At 49.3% G+C, this 19,819-nt stretch overlaps 1 protein-coding gene across 2 annotated transcripts in view; it reads right to left on the bottom strand.

Moving 5' to 3' along the window:
- The window catches only part of ATP9A (ATPase phospholipid transporting 9A (putative)), a 134,980-nt gene that overhangs the window by 102,283 nt on the left and 12,878 nt on the right, over positions 1–19,819 (bottom strand). For both annotated transcript variants that reach the window (XM_081255888.1, XM_081255889.1), the window contains exons 2-3: positions 5,254–5,398; positions 1,927–2,040 (exon numbers count right to left, since the gene is read on the bottom strand). In XM_081255888.1, coding sequence (XP_081112014.1) covers positions 1,927–2,040; positions 5,254–5,398 — 259 coding nt within the window. The remainder of the gene's footprint in view (positions 1–1,926; positions 2,041–5,253; positions 5,399–19,819) is intronic.

The raw sequence follows: 19,819 nt of genomic DNA, 5'->3' as shown, positions 1-19,819 counted from the left end.
TTTAAATTTAATGTTGTATGTCAATTATACTTCAATTTTCAAAAATTATGGTAAATGGCAGAAGCCAGTCCAGAAAAAATTTATTCATTGTTTGTAAACTTTGGAAGAAGGAAAAAGAAATGAATGACAGTGTTCTGGGGGTGGAACTGGATAAAAGGGAGATTTTTCATGAGGTACCCTTTTACACGTTTCCTGAATCATGTGACTGTATTACCTTTCAAATAACTATACTTTAAAAACGTAATCAGTAAAAGGCAGGGTGATAGATGATATTTTATACACATTGCAGACTAACTTTTCTTAAATAACTGACTTACAGTTTGACTTTATATAGGTATGTAGCAAACCCCTGTGGAACTAAAAAACTAAATAAAATTAGGGTATTTCCAGTAAAACTCTGAAGTTTCTACCTCTTGGGCCTGGCAACTCTGTTTGCAGCTGATGGAACAAAGCAGCATCTTCCGCTTTGAGATGGGACAAGAGCCCCCCGCTTCTATCAGCCTGGCCTCTGAGTTAGCGACACTCACTGTGTAAAAGCACACACCCTGATGCAGACAGGAATGTCTGTTATCCCAACATCCTACCTCACCCACAAATGACTCAGAGCAGAAAAGAACAATTCCCGCATCCCAAAAGCACCTCTGCCGCCTGTGTGGAAGAAATGAACCACCCTCCTTCCCAGGGCTGGAACTGCTGACACGACCTGTCTGATTAACCCTGTCTGATTAACGTAGCACCGATGGCGTGTGGACCCCCGCTCCCGGGGCCCTTGGCATCCACTTCCTCTGCTCCCTAAGTGCCTGTGCACCAAATCCTTACCATCCAAAAGAATGTGTGTTTTTGTTTCCTTAAGGAGGAAACATCTTTTCTACTTTAACAATCTTCTCCCAATGAAAAATTTAACGAGATTTGTGAACAGAGAATCCGAGTGTTCCTTCCGAGCCCTGCGTAATGAAAAATAATTATATTTTATAATGTCTCTGGAGGAAAGGAAATGTCAGTTTCACCCTCTCTGTGCCCCAGATGTGCTGGGCTTCTTTCTGTTCTTCAAATACTCTAAGCATGTGATGAACGCAGGGCCTTTGCACTGCTGCTCCCTGAACCTGGGATCCTCCCACCCTCCTCCTTTTCTTGCCATCACCTCCTCAAGAGGCCTTTCCCGGCCACCCTGGCTAAGACTGCCCCTCCACATCTTCCACCTGCATCCACTCAACAAATACTAACTGTGCCTGGGATGCCCCATTTGCCCTACGACCTTCTACTACCTTCACAGCAGTTTCACAACTTGAAACAATTACGCTCAACTGTTTACTGTCTGTCCCCACTGAAAGTCAACTCGGCGAGGGCAGGAATTTTTCTACGTTTCAGTCACTGCTGCATCCCCAGTGCCCAGCACCGTGGCTGGCACACAGCAGGAGCTCAATAACCATTTCCAAAAAGGCAGGAAGAAAGAAAAGGCGGCACAAGAAGGATGGAGGGGCGTCGGGCCTGTCACCCTCCATACACACTGAAGCATAGAATCTGTTCCTCTGTCAACCCTGCACGCTGAAATAGTCTACATAATAAACAGAAAACAATTCAAAGAGCACAATGCACAGAGTCGGAGGCTTTGCCTTTCTCATGACCGCTGTGTGCCAGAGCCTGGAACCAAGTGATTCATGATAAGCATGCAGAAACTATTTGCTGAAACAAGAAAAGACTGAACAGCTGACAGACAGAGGAATGAGTAGCACAGGCATCACTACGGTTGACCCTGGAAGTGGGAGAAACGGAGCTTCACCATGAAGACCTCAGGGGTTCCCAGCGTGTTGGCCTGAGGGTGTCCTCTCCCTTGAGAGGCCGAGTCCCATTCCAGGTGCTTGGAGGACAAAGAACCTCTGCCGCCCAACCTCTGCTGTTACTGAACAGACGACCCGACTGACTCACCAGGGGAACCCAGTAGGTGTACAGTGCTCCCAGTCGCATTTCGGGGACGAACTGGGAGCAGGCGAGAAGTAGGAAGTAGAGGTTGAAGAAGTATTTGAACTGGTTAAACAGCACCTGGAATGGAGAGAGAGGAGAGAGAAGACACTTGAGGCTGGTCTGATGCAGATGGGCGGGCTTAGAGGGAGATGAGTGACATTTCAAAACACTCCCCCGGAAGAACAAAACTCCCATGGTACCGGTACATACGGTTTACACACCTCTACATGTTGTATAGGAAAATACACCTGGGCGATGAAAACATGATTTGTCAAAGTAAAGAAGCAAATAATACACGTGGGAATTATAAACACCAGATTCAAGACAGTGGGGACCTCCTGGCAGGGAGGGTATGCTGGAGGCTTCGGCTATAGTTGTGAGATTTTATTTCTTAAACTTTTTTTTTTTTTTTTTTTAATTTATGGCTGCGTTGGGTCTTCGTTGCTGTGCACGGGCTTTCTCTAGTTGCGGTGCACGGGCTTCTTGTTGCCGTGGGTTCTCTTGTTGCGGAGCACGGGCTCTAGAGCGCAGGCTCAGTAGTTGTGGCACACGGGCTTAGTTGCTCCGCGGCATGTGGGATCTTCCTGGACCAGGGACCGAACCCGTGCCCCCTTCACTGGCAGGCGGATTCTTAACCACTGCGCCACCAGGAAAGTCGGAAACTTTTTTTTCCCTAGTTTTTGGCCACGCAGAGCAGCACGTGGGATCTCAGCTCCCCAACCAGGGATCAAACCCACGCCCCCGGAAGTGGAAGTGCAACGTCTTAACCGGTGGACCGCCAGGGAAGTCCCTTCTTAAACTATTTTGTAAGTACAGGAAAGGGCACTCAAAATGTTGTTGAAGAGGTTTTAGTGGGAAATGCTTATGCTTAAGACTGAATCAAACGAGTGAGATAAATGGATACCTCCATTGTATGATCTCAACGCCATACAATAACTACAGCAGATGTTCATCCCATGTGGCAGGAGGGTTCTGGCAGAGTTTCAACTGCCCCCACGTGCCCTGGAAGTGACACTGATCCCCCTGGCTCGTTTGGCCATTGGGCAACGAACAGAAATGACGTGTCCCTTCGGAGCACTGTCCGGCCCCTCGCTCTTGCCCTACCATGGAGACGTGGGTGCCCACGTATTCCAGATGGTGTAGCTGTGAGATGGAGGAGAATGGCCTGATCTGCCTCAGAATTTCCATGAACGAGAAATAAACTTTCACTTGACTTAAGATACTGAGCTTGTGACTTCCCTGGTGGCGCAGTGGTTAAGAATCCGCCTACCAATGCAGCAGACACGGGTTCGACCCCTGGTCTGGAAAGATCCCACATGCCTCGGAGCAACTAAGCCCGTGTGCCACAACTACTGAGCCCACGTACCACAACTACTGAAGCCCACACACCTAGAGCCCGTGCTCCGCAAAGAGAGAAGCCACCGCAATGAGAAGCCCACGCACCACAACGAAGAGCAGCCCCTACTCGCCACAACTAGAGAAAGCCCACGCGCAGCAACAAAGATCCAACGCAGCCAAAAATTAATTAATTAATTAATTAATTTTTAAAAAAAAGATACTGAGCTTTAAGGGGCTGGGGGAGGGGGGTAAGCCAGGCAGCAATAAATGTACTCAAAATCACCCTTAAAGAAACATTCAGGGTGGGCTTCCCTGGTGGCGCAGTGGTTGAGAGTCCGCCTGCCGATGCAGGGGACACGGGTTCGTGCCCCGGTCCGGGAGGATCCCACATGCCGCAGAGCGGCTGGGCCCGTGAGCCATGGCCGCTGAGCCTGCGTGTCCGGAGCCTGTGCTCCGCAACGGGAGAGGCCACAGGAGTGAGAGGCCTGCGTACCGCCCAAAATAAAAAAAAGAAACATTCAGGTTGACCTTAAGCTACAGTGTAAGCTATTTGCATTTCCATGTTCTCCCTCAATAAATCAAACAGTGATTTTTTTTTTCTTCCAGCTTTGGAACCGATTGCTGCTGCTGCTTCTGAAGTCAGTCAGCGTATTTTGGAGGCCACAGTAGATAAAAATAGATGTTTAACTTAAGGGTGTTTTAGGGGCGAGGTTTTCAGAGTACTTGTCCATGGATTTGTGTTAGTTAACGAACAAAAGGGATGACTGCAGAGTAAAATACTACACAAAACATTAGCAAACGGGCTTCCCTGGTGGCGCAGTGGTTGAGAGTCCGCCTGCCATTGCAGGGGACACGGGTTCGAGCCCTGGTCCGGGAAGATCCCACATGCCGCGGAGCAACTAAGCCCGTGTACCCCAACTACTGAGCCTGCGCTCTAGAGCCTGCAAGCCACAACTACTGAAGCGCACGTGCCACAACTACTGAAGCCCGCACGCCTAGAGCCCGTGCTCTGCAACAAAAGAAGTCACTACAGTGAGAAGCCCGTGCACCACAAGGAAGAGTAGCCTCCGCTCGCCGCAACTAGAGAAAGCCCGCGTGCAGCAATAAAGACCCAATGCAGGAAAAATAAATTAAAAAAAAAAAAGTGACTTCAATTGAAAAAAAAATTAGCAAACATGTTAATAGAAAGTCTCTCTGGATGATAGTGTTAAAATTTACCTTTAAAAAAAAAATCTCTACACTTTTATCTCCCAACTTTCCTGTTCCAAATATGTGTTTCATGATAATGAGGGGTGGGGGCGAATGTAAGCACTGATTTTTCTTTTAATAAATTTATTTATTTTTGGCTGCATTGGGTCTTTGTTGCTGTGCGCAGGCTTTCTCTACTTGTGGCGAGCAGGGGCTACTCTTCGTTGCCGTGTGCGGGCTTCTCATTGTGGTGGCTTCTCTTGTGGAGCACGGGCTCCAGGCGCGTGGGCTTCAGTAGTTGTGGCTCACGGGCTCTAGAGCGCAGGCTCAGTAGTTGTGGCGCATGGGCTTAGCTGCTCCACGGCATGCGGGATCTTCCTGGACCAGGGCCCGAACCCGTGTCCCCTGCATTGGCAGGCAGATTCTTAACCACTGCGCCACCAGGGAAGTCCTCTCCTGACTTTCGTTTTTTTTGGAACAAAGCTACGTCCTCAAAATATCTTTTTCACTCTTAGGTCCAACACACCAAATAAATGTGAAGTTATTCTAACCAATCAAGTGGAGTCTCACAGCCTTGCAGACAGAAGGCAGCCCCCTTCCAGGTGCTCAGGACCAGGGAAGATGAATGGCCAGTGGCTGAGGTGACATGGAAAAGACGGAGTGTTCACAAAATCTGCCACAGGGACTTCAGTCTTCTAAGACTGGTACCACTGCATACATTTGGTGTAGGAAGAAGAAAACAATGTTGCCCCTGCCCATACATACCCCAGGCAAAAAGGTGAAGAAGTTGTACTTCTGATTGTTGATGACATTTCGAGGGTATCTCTGGTCCCTCTTCTCGGGGTGCCCCAACCAGACCGTGCGGGGCCTGGGCTCCCCTGCACCACAGCATCTCAGCCACTCGCAGCACCTGTGGGAAAGACACACCCACACCGTCAAGGCCACGCCCACACCCATCCACTCTTCCCAGAATGTCTTTCTCTAAAGCATCTTCACTGGGTCAGAACCACAGCCCCATCTGGGGCTTCATCCTTCAATGAGAGGGGAAAACACAGCTGAGGCGTCTAAGACGCTGTGGTCCAAATCAAAGATGCTTTGTCCCCAAGCCCAAATTATTTCAAAAAGTAGGATTCGTTTTTAAAATAAGATTTAAGTTAAAAAAGTAAATACAGAGCAACAAGTACTGTTATCACTTTGCCATTCTGCAGGTGAGAGAGGAAAGCTCAGGACAGCTGAATAAAGCACCCGAGTTTGCCAAGATGTGAGAAACCGCTGAGTCTGGCCTTGAACCAGGTCCATCTTATTCTGAAACCCAGTGTCTTCCCACCCCACATGCTATCAAGCGTGCTGGTCACACCAAGATTACTATACAAAAAGAGAAGGGAAAGAATCTCCTTCCACACTCGGCTCCCCGTTTTAGCAACATGCTGGAGGAACACGCCAGGAAGATGGTGACTCGGTGCCCCGCATAACCTGGAGACAGGCCAGCGTGCCAGCTGTAGGCAAACTGACTCCCAGGGCCGCCCCCGGAGGGCAGCTCACCAGGCACGCCTGCCCTCAGGTCGCCTGTGTGAAGCCAGGGACACCTGCCCGGCTCTGGCAAAACTCAGCTGCTCTGAGACACACACGCCCATCCTCACTCGTGACAAAAAAAGGCAGCCCATCCTTCAGGAGCAGCTCTAAACAGGCATTTTGAGAATTACGAGCATTCGTTAAGGGTCTTTCGTGGAAAGACCCCAGGCTGAACTGTTCACCTCCCCGCCCCCCCCCCCCACAGGCTGGGAGGAAGGAACCCCCGCCCTACCAGCCCCTTGAGATGCTGCCAGCTGAAGGCAACCCATCCAGACATGGCCATGACGACTTACATAATCACTTGTCACCTGCGGACCCACCATCTCCCCCTCCTCCTACGGGCCAGGCAGGCCCTGCCCAGGTACTGGGGTGCAGAGCTGAGCACACACAGGCCCTGGGCATCGGGACTCTAAAGATTAGCAAGCCAGCAAGTTGCCTGCTCAGATGCTCAAAATTTCCAGGATGAAACACGATGCTCTTTCTTTTTTTTTTTTTTTTTTTTTTTTTGCGGTACACAGGCCTCTCACTGCTGCGGCCTCTCCCGCCGTGGAGCACAGGCTCCAGACGCACAGGCTCAGCGGCCATGGCTCACGGGCCCAGCCGCTCCGCGGCATGTGGGATCCTCCCGGAATGGGGCACGAACCCGCGTCCCCTGCATCGGCAGGCGGACTCTCAACCACTGTGCCACCAGGGAAGCCCGATGCTCTTTCTTAAAAATGGCATCCTGGTTCCGGTAAACCAGTGCTAGGGCTGGGGTGGGGAGGATGGCGGTAGCTCTCCCGAGAATGGGTTTCACTTCTAATAACTCATTCCTGTTGGCGAGAGACACACACAGAAACCTTGAGGTGTCCAGCCCCATCCCTGCTCCTGGGTGTGCGTCACCCAAGCTGGCCATCCGTGGACGCAAAGCACTGAATGAGGGAGGTAGGATGCATTTGACGGAAGCACACCCTTCAATCTGCAGATACCTACCCATGGTCACTGACTTTTCTGTGAACCAGCCAGTCTCTCCCCATCCTATGATAATCCTGTAATGACAACTCCCAGAGCTGAGTGTTTCTAATGAAAGCTGACGAATGAATTTAAGAGAGTGACATACCGTCAGGCTGTTTATGAGTTTTGTCTGTTTTGTCCTGGCAGAAGGTTCCACACAGCCAGCTACCAAGTTAAACTCTCCGTGACTGAACCGGCAGGCGTGCACGTGCACAGGGGCAGGTCATTCAGGGCAGCCCGCACGTGGTAGCAAAGACTGGAACCCCACCTAACCGGTCATCAGAGGGCAGCTGGTCAAATAAGCAGGGAACATCCATACAATGGAATGCTCAACAGTCTTTGAAGAAGGAGATAGAGCTGTATGCGCTAAATAGCCCCATTTGCAAGATATGCTAAATCAGAAAGGAGCTGAAAGGTGTGTCCAGGATGCCATTCTTTGCATGAAATCAAGAGGATAACTGTGCAGACTATGCTCGCCAATGCAGAAAACCTCCGTGACAGCTGACACCACCGGTTTCCTTTGAGGAGGCAGAAGGAGCGCCCTTTCCTCCTTATTCTTCCGTCACACTGTACGTATATTACCTACGGGACTAAATGTGTATTTTTTTTTTTTTTTTTTAGCTAAATCCATAATAGTAAGCATTTATTAAGTGCTCGTCTGGTCCAACTACGACTCCAGCTCCTGTGGGGACCTAACTTTGGAACAGGATCCTTCTCTTCTACTTCCTCACAATCTCATTGCAACAAAGGGTAATAAGCATTTGGCACAGGGTAAAATAAGGACTTTGTGTCACCTGAGCCCAGTGTCACTAGCCCCAAGCCCATCTCATTTAATCACCTTGATTGTCACCTTGTTCATTCACTTTCTACCTGCACTGGATATAAGCTGCACACTTTCAATGACTTTTAGGTCAATAGCATTTACTGAGTATCTAATAATAACAGTAATAAGACAAGTGATCATTGCTCCCTTTTTGTCACACATTCATTCACCTAGAATGTCCGGTGCACTCACAGGATGCAGGTCCTCACCTAGGGCATTCAACAGTGAGCAAGACAGACAAGGTCCTCCTCCCATGGGGAGGAAGAGAGACAGTGAACAGCTATCCAAAATAAAATAAGGCATGGGATAAGAGAAGCAGTGGGGGAAGGGGTGTGGCTCAGGGAGACTGGGTGGTCAGGAAGGCTGGGGTGACAGCTGAGCTGAGTGACAAGAAGAAACATCCATGCAACCAGGCAAGGAAGTGCCATCTAGGCAGATCAGAACCGCAAGGGCAAAGATCCAGAGGTAGGAAGCAGCCTGACACACATCTGCAGGGAAAGAAGACCAGTGTGGCTGGAATGCACCGAACACGGGGGAGAAGGTAAAAGATGAGGTCGGGGCTTCCCTGGTGGCGCAGTGGTTGAGAGTCCGCCTGCCGATGCGGGGGACACGGGTTCGTGCCCCGGTCCGGGAAGATCCCACATGCCACGGAGCGGCTGGGCCCGTGAGCCATGGCCGCTGAGCCTGCGCGTCCGGAGCCTGTGCTCTGCAACGGGAGAGGCCACAACAGTGAGAGGCCCGCGTACCGTGAAAAAAAAAAAAAAAAAAATGAGGTCGGAGGAGAAGCAGAGGGCAGATGACACAGGGCCTTGTCACCAGGGCAAGGAGTCTGGATTTTACTCCATCCACAGTGGGGATCACTGAAGGGTTACAAGCACAGGGTGGCATGATCTGATTTAATATTTTTTGGCCATGTCTCACGGTTTGCAGGATCTTAGTTCCCCAACCAGGGATCAAACCCATGCCCCTGCAGTGGAAGCACAGAGTCCTAACCACTGGACGGCCAGGGAATTCCCGAGTTACATTTTTTTAAAGGTCCTTCTGGCTTCTGGGCAGAGAAGGCACTGCCGTGGGCAAAAGGAGAAACAGGTAACAGGTGTGAGGCTTCTTTGGGGGATGGTGAAGTGTTCTAACATTGTGGTGATGGCTACACAACTCAATGAATATACTAAAAATTGCTGAAATTATATACTTTAAAGAGGTGAACTGCAGGGTATGTGAACTATATCTTAATCAAGCTGTACATTAACCAAAAAAATTGGAAACAGAAGGATCATTTAGAAAGCTGTTGCCGTCATCCAGGCAAGCAAAGACTAGGGTGGTGGCCGTGAGGGGTGATGAGAAAGATACAGATTCTCAAAATGTTATGGATGTAGAAGTGTATTCTCTTTAAAAAATAATGTCTTACTTCACTTAATGTTCACAACAATCCTACATGGTATGTACTAGCATCATCCCCATTTTCATGATGGATAAACTGAGGCCCAGAGAGGACTCCGTTACCTGCTCAAGATCTACTGCTACATCAGCTCCATCGACCACCGAGTGGTGGAAGCCGACTTTAAGCCCAGGTCTGTCTGATCCAGATCCTGAGCTAAGAGCCTGAGAGTACCCTGCACAGCCATTAACAGCCCCATCAGCACAATTATTTCACGGCTCTATTTTTTTTTTTCTAGTCTCTCTTCATGACATAAAATTGGAAAGATCCTTAGGGGCCATAGAGAGTGAGGGCTCTCAGGTTGCTCAAACCGGAGCTCTTCTGTGTGCACATCAGCTGCCCTGCCCCCACACTCATGCATTAATCTTCACATCAATGCGTTGGCTCCCAGCTCCCCAGTCACCCTTCCATGCCCGCTCTGGGAGGTGGACAGACTCCTTTCTGCCTCTCCTTTACAGTCAGTGAAATGCTAAGCCTTCTCAGTAGAGGGCGCTGGAGGGACACCACCGGAGGAAAAAGCTCACCTGTGGTTTCCAGGCTGTGGCACAGTGGGCGGGTCAGCAGTGCGCTGAGTGAGGCCATCGAATGGTGTTCTGGCCAGCCAGGCGCCCAGCACATGCTGTACCTCGAGGCTTTCAAGCCCCACTGTGGCCCAGAGGTCACCTTCCCAGGGCCCTCTTGATATGGACATCCCATGCCCCAGGCCTCCTCCACACCACTGCCTTGATTCCCTCACCCCCAGGTTTGTCTCCCAAGGTCCTCCTGTCACTGTGGCCCTTAGTGTCCCACCAGGGACACTGTGAGCTCCGGTGCCCTCACTCCCATTGTACACCCAATGTGTGAACCATCAGCTGTGCTTGCCACCCCATCGGTACCCCTGGGATTGCTTTCTGGCTTGTCCCACCTGCAGACCAGCTCTGGTCCTGCCATCCAGTGGCCTGAACTATACTGGCTCCAACCAGGTCTGCACCCCAGCCTTAGGGAGGGGCCCCCGTCCAAGTGTGTCCCACCTCAGATTCAGTCCCTTAGCCTAGGCTACCATACAGTTTTCTTCTATAGCCTACAGTTACTCTTGTATCATAATTTAATAAGTCCATTTCCCTCCATCTTTCCACCTGAGGCCAACCCCACCTCTGAGCTCCAGGCATGACAAGCCCAGGATCCAGGCTTGGCCAAGCAGAGCCCTCGGCATGGTGATGGGCTCAGAGAAAGGGCCAATGAGAGGCCTGGCTGGGATTTTTGCTAGAAATTCCATAAAAGACATGCTCTTCACCCTGGGGTTGTTAAGGTAGCAGAAAACAAGCCTGGAGTTGCAGGAAGCCACCTTGCTCCTGTTTAGGGAGAGTCTGCCTGAAAATGGAGTCACAAGGAGGATGCAGAGACCACAGGAGGCTCCTGCCCACCTCGGGGGCGAGTGTAGGTCTGTTGGTTCCCTGGGCTTCTCAAGTCTTAGGCACCAGTACACTGGTTTTTATTTTACTTTGCTAAAGCCAATGTTAAGTGGGTGCAGTTAACCACCGCCCCAAATCTCCTGTCTGATAGTCCTGTCTGCCACGTGGCTGGACCGTCCTTAGTAAGATGCATTCCGGTTGGTTTGTGTGTCTTCACTTCTAAGCTTTTAAAGCCTGCAGTCTATCATCCTGACGTCTGCACACTGATTTCTTTAGAGCTGTGATGCCCAACATGGTGGCTTTACATTTAAGTTACTTAAATAAAAGAGTTAAATTCCTCATTCTCAGCAGCCACATTCTGAGTGCTCCATGGCCACAGGTGGTCAGTGGCTATGGACTGGATGGTGCGGATGCAGAACATTCCAGCATGGCAGAGGTTCTACTAGACGGTGCTGCTTTAGAGCAGCTCTTTCAAGGCATCTCCTTGAAAGGCATCTCGCTCTTGAACAAACCTCAATGCCACAGGAACATCAGCAAGTGGACCCCACAACTGAAGGCAATTTGCCCAAAGAGTTTCCCAAACTTCAGCCCTTTTCACACACACGGGATTTCTACCATATCCAACTAATTCTACTTTCTAACTTCATAAGGTTGCCTCAATTTGCATACCTTAAATCAGCGATTCTCAACAGGGAGAAGGGGGTTAGTTACTGGTATCTAGTAGGTAGAGGAGGCCAAGATTCTGCTAAACATCCTACAAAGCCCAGGACAGCACCCACCACAAAGAACGATGCACCCTCAAGTGCCATTGTGCCCTGGTTGAGGACTCCTGACTTGGATTTTATTTATCAGTACGTAAATGTGTCTTAAAAGGTAACCACTATCATAAATGGAAAATATCATTTATGGCCAGTATCACTTGCCATAAATAGAAGGTAAACATCAAAATCAACACAATGAGAAGCAAATGTTACTAAATTCCAGATACAGTGGCTCCCAGCCCCCAGCCTGCTGCCTGCTTGCCAGTTTCTTCTGCTATTCAAAAGTGGGCCCTGACAGGGTTAAAAGGAAAACTGAAAAAGCAAGTGTCTCGCTATACATCTCAATGTGATTTAGTTCCTGTCCATGAATTACTTAGGATCACTGTAGCACCTGGAGCCGTCATCTGCTATTTGGGGAACTACTGTCCTGCAGTAGAAGCCTTGGGCTTGGTGGCAAATTTACAAATGACGAAGTCCTGCCCCGGCCCCCAGGTCAGTTAAAGCAGAAGAGACGGCAGCCAGGCTCCCCCGTGACATCTGGATTTATACCCACGACTCTTTTTTCTTCTATCAGCTGCCGCCACACCCCGTCTGTCCAGGGGTGGACGTCGGCACCCCGGAGGTCCAAGGGGGGGAGCTGCCTGGAGCTGTGGGGTGGCAGCTGTCACCCTGCTGTTGCTTCTCAACACCAAACTGAGCTGTCACTTTCCCAGACAAATTAACTCCTATCCCACATTCTAGACAGGCTGGGGAGATGGGCTACCAGATAGAGCCCCCGAGTGCGAGAAATTAATGTAGAGGCTGAAAAAGAAGTAACAAGCAAGAGTCACAGTTTCAGAACAGCAGGACCACGTGGGCTAGAGGAATAAACACCAGCTTTTAAACCAGATGGGCCTGTGCGCAAATCCCAGCCCCGCTCCACACCAGCTGTGTGCCCCGGACAATTCATCTTCTGTGATTCCCACTCTCCCTATCTGTAAAATGACAGCAAGACCCGCCTTGCTGAATTACTACCAAGACTAAGGATTTTATATATAAAGGGTGTAAGACAATGCCTAGCACATAACAGGTATTCAATTAAAAGTAGATATTATTTCTCTTCAGTTATTTTTCCAGATTGAAAAAAGAAAACATGAAAATTTTCTCACCTGAATAGCAACAGCTATTCAACTAGGTTAAGATGTAAGGCTAGAAATAATCTAGTCTACACTGCTTCCAGCTTAGACAATTTAAACAAAAGGAAACCAAAATGGACTTCCTTATGACTTGACTCTAAAACAAACAAAGGTTTTGATAGCCAATAGCCTGCCAACCAGATGTGCAGTGTTTTCACACAATCTGGCCAAATGAAAGGAAAAGCAAATATTAGAGAGGGACACGCCAAGGGAACAATGTTTCTGGAGAACGTAACTACTGCGACAAGGAGCTGGCATCCAAAGAAATGATCGTCTCCACCCTGGTGCCACTCAGCAGGCACTCAGTAAATATTTGCTAAATTGCCTGCATGACGCAGCCACCTTCCCTGAAGCCGGAGTCCAGGAAGCTAGAGTCTCAGTGTTGACGGCGGGAAGATCCAGGAAGAAAGTAAAGGAAAATTAAAAGCAACATAGAGAACTCACAGATACAGAGAACAAACTAGAGGGTGCCAGTGAGGAGGGGAGAGACGGGGAAGGGGATTAAGAGGCGCCAACTACTATGTATAAAATAAGTAAGCTACAAGGATGTATTATTGTACAGCACAGGGAATATAGCCAGTATTATATAATAACTACAGATGGAGCACAACCTTTAAAAGTTGTGAATCACTAGGTTGTACATTTGAAACTTATATCATAGTGTACATCAAGTATACCCCAATTTTTAAAAAAGCAATATAGAGAAAATAGTCTGCAGCAGTAGCTCTCAACGGGGGTAGGGGGTGAATTTGCCCCTGGGGACACTTGGCAACGTCTAGAGAGATGTTTGGCTGTCATGACTGCAGTTCCAGGGAAGGGAAGGGCTACTGGCATTTAGTGGGTAGAAGCCAAGGATGCTGCTAAACATCCTACAGCGCACAAGACAGCCCCACACAGAGGATTATCTGGCCCCAAATGCCAACCGTCCCGAGTCTGAGAACGCTGCTCCAGAGCGGGACTGTCCCCGACATTTCTGTGCAGAGGGAGATGTTCTCTAGCTGCACCATCGAACACACCAGCCATTAGCCACACGTGGTTGTTGAGCACTGGAAACACACATTTTAAATTTTAGTTCATTAATTTAATGAATGAAAACAGCCACATGTGGCTAGTGGCTACCACATTGGACAGCAGGTCTAGAAGGACGTGACCCAAACTGTTAAGTACAGATGCCTGGGGGCAGGTGGGGGCGACTGGAAGGAATGGAAGGGAAGGTATGAAGGGAAACTTCTGCTCTTTGTTCTAGAAACAGGGAAGTGGCTAGATTTTTTTTTTTTTTTTAAACCGGGAGAATATAAAATCTAGGATCTGAAAGAATGCAAAGAAGGAAGTAGTTCACTGAAGTCTGAAGTATCTCTGGCCACAGGAATGCTACTGCCTGGAGAAGAAACAAGACTATAGTTGTCCCCCTTATCCAGGGGATACGGTCCAAGACCCACCCCCCAGGGGATGCCTGAAACTGAGGATAGCACCGAACTCCATCGGTACGGTGTTTTTCCTATACACAAACACCTGTGATAAAGTTTCATTTATGAATCAGGCACAGTAAGAGATTAACAACAATAACCAATAATAAAACATAACAATTATAACAATATACTGTAATAAAAGTTATATGGACGTGGTCTCTCTCAAATACCTTACTGTACAAATTTAATGCCTTTTTCATCTTAACTGAAGTACTTATCACACACTGTGGCCATAAGTTTTGCAGTTTGAGGTGCACGAAAACTAGCACGGATTTCTTTTTCCCTCTTTGTAATTTCACTGATAGAAGATCCATTCTTACCGTGGATCTTAGCAACCTCAGCATACGATTTTTTTTCTTTCCTTTAAGTCGAGAACTTTCACCTTTTCACTTAAAAGAAGCACTTCACAGCTTCCCTTTGACATGTCCGAACTGCCAACATCACTATTCGGGGCCATTATTAAGGAAAATACAGGTTGTTTGAACACAAGCCCTGTGATACTGGGACAGCTGATCTGATAATGGTGACCCATCCAAGTGACGACCGGCAGGAGTGACGACCGGCAGGATATGCGGGACAGAGGCATGATGATTCATGTCCAGGGCAGGACTAAGGAAGACACAAGATTTCATCATGCTACTCGGAACAGCGGACAATGTAAAACTGATGAATTGTTTATTTCTGGAATTTTCCATTTAATATTTTCGGGTTCATTACGGGTAACTGAAACCATAGAAAGCGAAAGCGAAAGCTCAGATAAGGTGGGACTACTGTTTACCAATGAAAAAAGCCAAGTCAATGTAGCAACTTCTTCAACCGTAAAGCTCAGATCCTCTGGCCTAGCAAGGCTACCTAGAAGGACACAAATAGTGGTACTGGTGACCAACGGGAAATGCACTAGGAGGCCGGCAGCAGCAATACAGAGAGAGAGCAAAACCCTGGAAATGACCAAATGCCCATTACGGCAAGACCCCTGTACAGCGGACTGTAGTCTGCAAAGAATAAGGTAGAGACGCACACACTGGCAGGACAAGATCCAAGTGATAAAACGGAAGGAAAAAAGCAAGCAAAAGATAAGCAATTTATTGTGCTATATTTTAATAAAAATAATATATGCTGATATACGCATGGGAAAAAATACTAGGAAACACACACACACACACACTGTTAACTCTGGTTCTCTGGGGTAGGGGGCAGTCACGGATGATGGAAACTGTCGCCTCTCCCTATTTCTCGTGCCTTAAGTCTTCCCCTATCGGTCTCTTTCTGCTCAGAGCACATGAGACCTCTCACATTGCATCCAACCCCACGATTCAATAATTATGAACTCAAATTCACCCCGTTACCTTTTCATCCCAGGTCCTCACAGTCAAGCCACCGATTGCAGCCAAGGCAAGTGAGCTCCAGAACTCTGCACTTTTAGTTCTTCCCTGGCTGTTTCACTTTTCTCCAACTCGCAACCGCTGTGCAAGACTCATCCACACCAGACTTGCTCAGGCAAGCCCATCACCCAACTTCTACTTATCCGTCAAAACCCAACTCTGTTATTCCCGAAGAGAAGAGGAAGCAGCTCTGTTCTCCCTTAGACTTACTCACCTGTTTCTCTCTAGACCAGGACTGGCAAACTCAAATCTACAGAAGCCCAGCAAGTAACAGAAAACAATAAATGAACAAAAATAAACACAGGATCCAGTGGGGTGGGGCACACTGAGGAGACCAGATCCCATGGGAAGGAAGTAGCTGCCCCCAGATCCTACCAGGATACAATTCTACATAAGCCCAGGAGACCATCCAATTCTTCAAGACAAAGACAAAACATAGATTGTGAGATGCAAACACTCAGTTTTTAAATGTTGGCAACTGATTCAATTTTAAAGTACTAGGCAAAACTAAAACCACACTGAGATAATTTTTTTACTTAGCACGATGACGAAGATCAAAGAGCCTAACAACACCTGTGCTTGGTCAGGATGGCCAAACAGGCACCTTCACTGCTGGGAGGGGCCTAAATCAGTGTTACCCTGAGGGAGGGAAACCTGGCGACAGCTATCAAAATTACAAATGGACATTCATTTTGACCCAACCATTCCCCTTCGAGATATTCCACATGTTCCAAAATGGGGATAAAGACCATTCACCATAACATTGCTAGTAACAGCAAACTAGAAATAACCTAAACCTCATCTGTAGTAAACTGCTTAAAGTACATCTATTCGATGGAATCCTATTAAGCCACTTTAAAGAAAAAATTTAAAGGAATAAAGAAGCTTTTTATGTCCTGATATGGAACAAGCCCAGGGTGTATTGTTAAGTGAAAAAAATAGGTTGTAGTGTGTAAGGTGTACTAACAATTGAATAAAAAAGGGAAACATCCATGCATGTTTGTCTAGATAGATAGATATAAAATACTTGTACTTTTTTTGGTAGATGGTTAGTTTCTCCAGAACGACACTGAAGAAACTGATGAGTGGTTGCCTGGGGAGGGGCACAGGGTAGGTGAACCGAGCGGGTGGGAGGGAGGCTGAGTGTGTAATGTACACACTTCTGTACCTTTTAACACTGAACTGGGACTTCCCTGGTGGCACAGTGGTTAAGAATCTGCCTGTCAATGCAGGGGACACGGGTTCGAGCCCTCGTCCAGGAAGATCCCACATGCTGCGGAGCAACCAAGCCCGCGCGCCTAGGGCCCGTGCTCCGCAACAAGAGAAGCCACCGCAATGAGAAGCCCACGCACGGCAATGAAGGGTAGCCCCCGCTCGCCGCAACTAGAGAAAGCCCACGCGCAGCAACAAAGACCCGATGCAGCCAAAAACAAACAAATAAATAAATTTATTTAAAAAAAAAACACTGAACTATGTGACTCTGTGATTAAACTTCTTAAATTTAAAACCAAAACCAAACCCCACACTGCTGCCCAAACAGCACACAGCTCTCAGTCTGCAGCCTTAAATCTCAACCACAAGCTTGTGGGTCAGAGACCAGATACTGCTCGCCTCTCACCCCAGGCCTGGTATACAGCAGGTGCTCAGTCGCTCTGCGTGGATCCCTTCACATGCCCCAGGCATCCAGCATGCAGGGACCCTACTCACACGTGGACACTTTCGCTAGGCCATCTGCTCACGGGTTCTAGAAGAGGGCTGGTGTGGCAGCGCGCAGCAGCAGCCCACAGAATGCCAGAGAACTGAACAGAGCTCAATGATTACATGGAAGGCAATTCCCCAGCTACCAGAACAATAAGCAAGACCATGTATAAAGCGCTCAGGGTGTGGCGGCTGTCAACGTGAACTACTTCCCTTGACCCACACCCCCACTCCGTGGGCGCGCTCATCCTCCGCCTCCCACACTGAGAGTCCTGCAGCCGGTGGGGGGCAGGGTCAGCTGTGCGTCCAGCAGGTGGGCCCGAGAGCGATCGCTCTTAACCGGCGCCTGAAGACCTCACACTACAGCAGACTCCAAGAGCCACCTCTGAATTGTTCAGACGACCACCTAGGGAGGAACCCGATGACAGAGACACAGCAGGACACACGGAGGGTCCCCAGTGCCACCGCCCAGGCCCGCATGGCTCCTCCCTCCATCCCACTGTCGTCCTTGACAACGGCTATCACTGCTACTGTAATTCCCGGGGGCCACACGCTTGGGATCTAAGCACCTGACACGCATCAGCTCCTGCAGTCCTCACACCCCCCACCGAGCACTGTCATCGCACCCGTTTTTTGTTTGTTTGTTTTGGTTTTTTTTGGTACGCGGGCCTCTCACTGTCGTGGCCTCTCCCGCTGCGGAGCACAGGCTCCGGACGCGCAGGCTCAGCGGCATGTGGGATCTTCCCGGACCAGGGCACGAACCTGCATGCCCCGCATCGGCAGGCGGACTCTCAACCACTGTGCCACCAGGGAAGCCCAACACCCGTTTTCAGAGAGCTGGACTCTCTCGCCCAAGGTCATACAGCCAGTGAGAGGAGGAGGCCAATGTGGACAGAGGCAGCCGTGCTTGAATCCAGGCTCTCAGCCCCTCAAGGTCCTCGGCAGCCAAGCCAGGCCGCGGGGAGCCAGCCCTCCACCAGGAACCCGCCTCCTAACCGGACTCAGCTCCATCCGTGCTCCCCTGGAGACCTGGGCTGCAGCCCAGCCAAGGCGCTGCCCCACCGGGCGTGGCTCTGGCACCGAGACAGCCCTGGGAAGGCCATGGGGGATGTTTCCAAGGGCACCTGTAAGACGCCAGAAGTTACAACACCTGTCGCTTAGGAGGAGTTTACCTCTGGAAACAGGTGGTAGAGGGGCTGAGGGGCCGGCCCGAGGGCAGCTCAGGCGTGGCAGGGCCCTCACAGGGAGCACTTCACACCTCTCCTAATGGTGCTGCTGCAGGGGAACGTGACCCTGGGCTCCAACGACCCCACTCCAACCCTCACCCTCCTCTGCAGGGAAGCAGACGTGCCCTTGGCCCCGCTGTCTACACACAGCTTTGTCACGAGAAACTGGATCTAGAAAGCCTTTTATTCGTTCAACAAACATTTACTGTATGCTTGCAGACTCCATTCTCTCGCATAGCCACCAAACACACACCACTGCGAGGTGTTCGGCTCCCCCAGTCCATCCACAGAGCGTGACCACGGAGCAAGCCTGTCCTCAATCGACCACAGGCCCCTTCTGCCCTCCAGCTCCACCTGGCTCACACATTAATAAACAGGAAGCCTGATTTGTGGTCGACAAAGAAAGGAAAAAAAAGCATGTGTTTTTACTTCTTTCTCTTTTTTTTAAACTTTCCCAATCTCGGGGGTATGCGCTAGGCAAAAGGCAAAATTATCCTGACCCTGGAACAAGGGCCATACTGGCTTTCATGGGGTGTAAAATGGCAGAGCCCTTCCAGAAATTAATTGTCCAAGATATAGTAAAAATTTATGCATCAAGATAGCCTCTAGGGACTTCCCTGGTGGTCCAGTGGTTAAGACTTCGCACCTCCACTGCAGGGGGTGCGTGTTCCATCCTGGTCAGGGAGCTAAGATCCCACATGCCGCATGGCATGGCTAAAAAAAAAAGAAAGAAGAAAGATAGCCTCTGTAGACTAAGTTCTAATTTCTTTTTATTTTTTTTGCGGTACGCGGGCCTCTCACTGTTGTGTCCTCTCCCATTGCGGAGCACAGGCTCCGGACGCGCAGGCTCAGCGGCCATGGCTCACGGGCCCAGCCGCTCCGCGGCATGTGGGATCTTCCCGGACCGGGGCACAAACCCATGTCCCCGGCATCGGCAGGCTGACTCTCAACCACTGCGCCACCAGGGAAGCCCTAAGTTCTAATTTCTAACAGCAAAAACCAACGAAAATAATGTCACCCAACAGCCATCTGATAAAATTATAGATCAGAAGGAAACATACCTAAATGTTAATAGGAAGTCGGGCTTTAAATTCTGGCTACTGCATCTTTAACCTTTCGCTAAGAGAAATCACTAGTTTTCTTAACAGAAATTATTACTTTTATACTAGAAAAAATAAAATGCTAGTGTTTAAAAGTCCCGTGTGGGGTGCTTCCCTGGTGGCGCAGTGGTTAAGAATCCACCTGCCGATGCAGGGGACACGGGTTCGAGCTCTGGTCTGGGAAAATCCCACACGCCGTGGAGCACCTAAGCCCGTGCGCCACAACTACTGAGCCTGTGCTCTAGAGCCCGCGAGCGCCACAACTACTGAAGGCCACGCGCCTAGAGCCTGTGCTCCGCAATG

This window comes from Mesoplodon bidens, assembly GCF_964165515.1.
Source record: "Mesoplodon bidens genome assembly, chromosome: 15".
Taxonomy (NCBI): Eukaryota; Metazoa; Chordata; class Mammalia; order Artiodactyla; family Ziphiidae; genus Mesoplodon; species Mesoplodon bidens.
The sequence above is the reverse complement of the archived record's forward strand: the minus strand, read 5'-3'. Positions and strand labels throughout refer to the sequence as shown.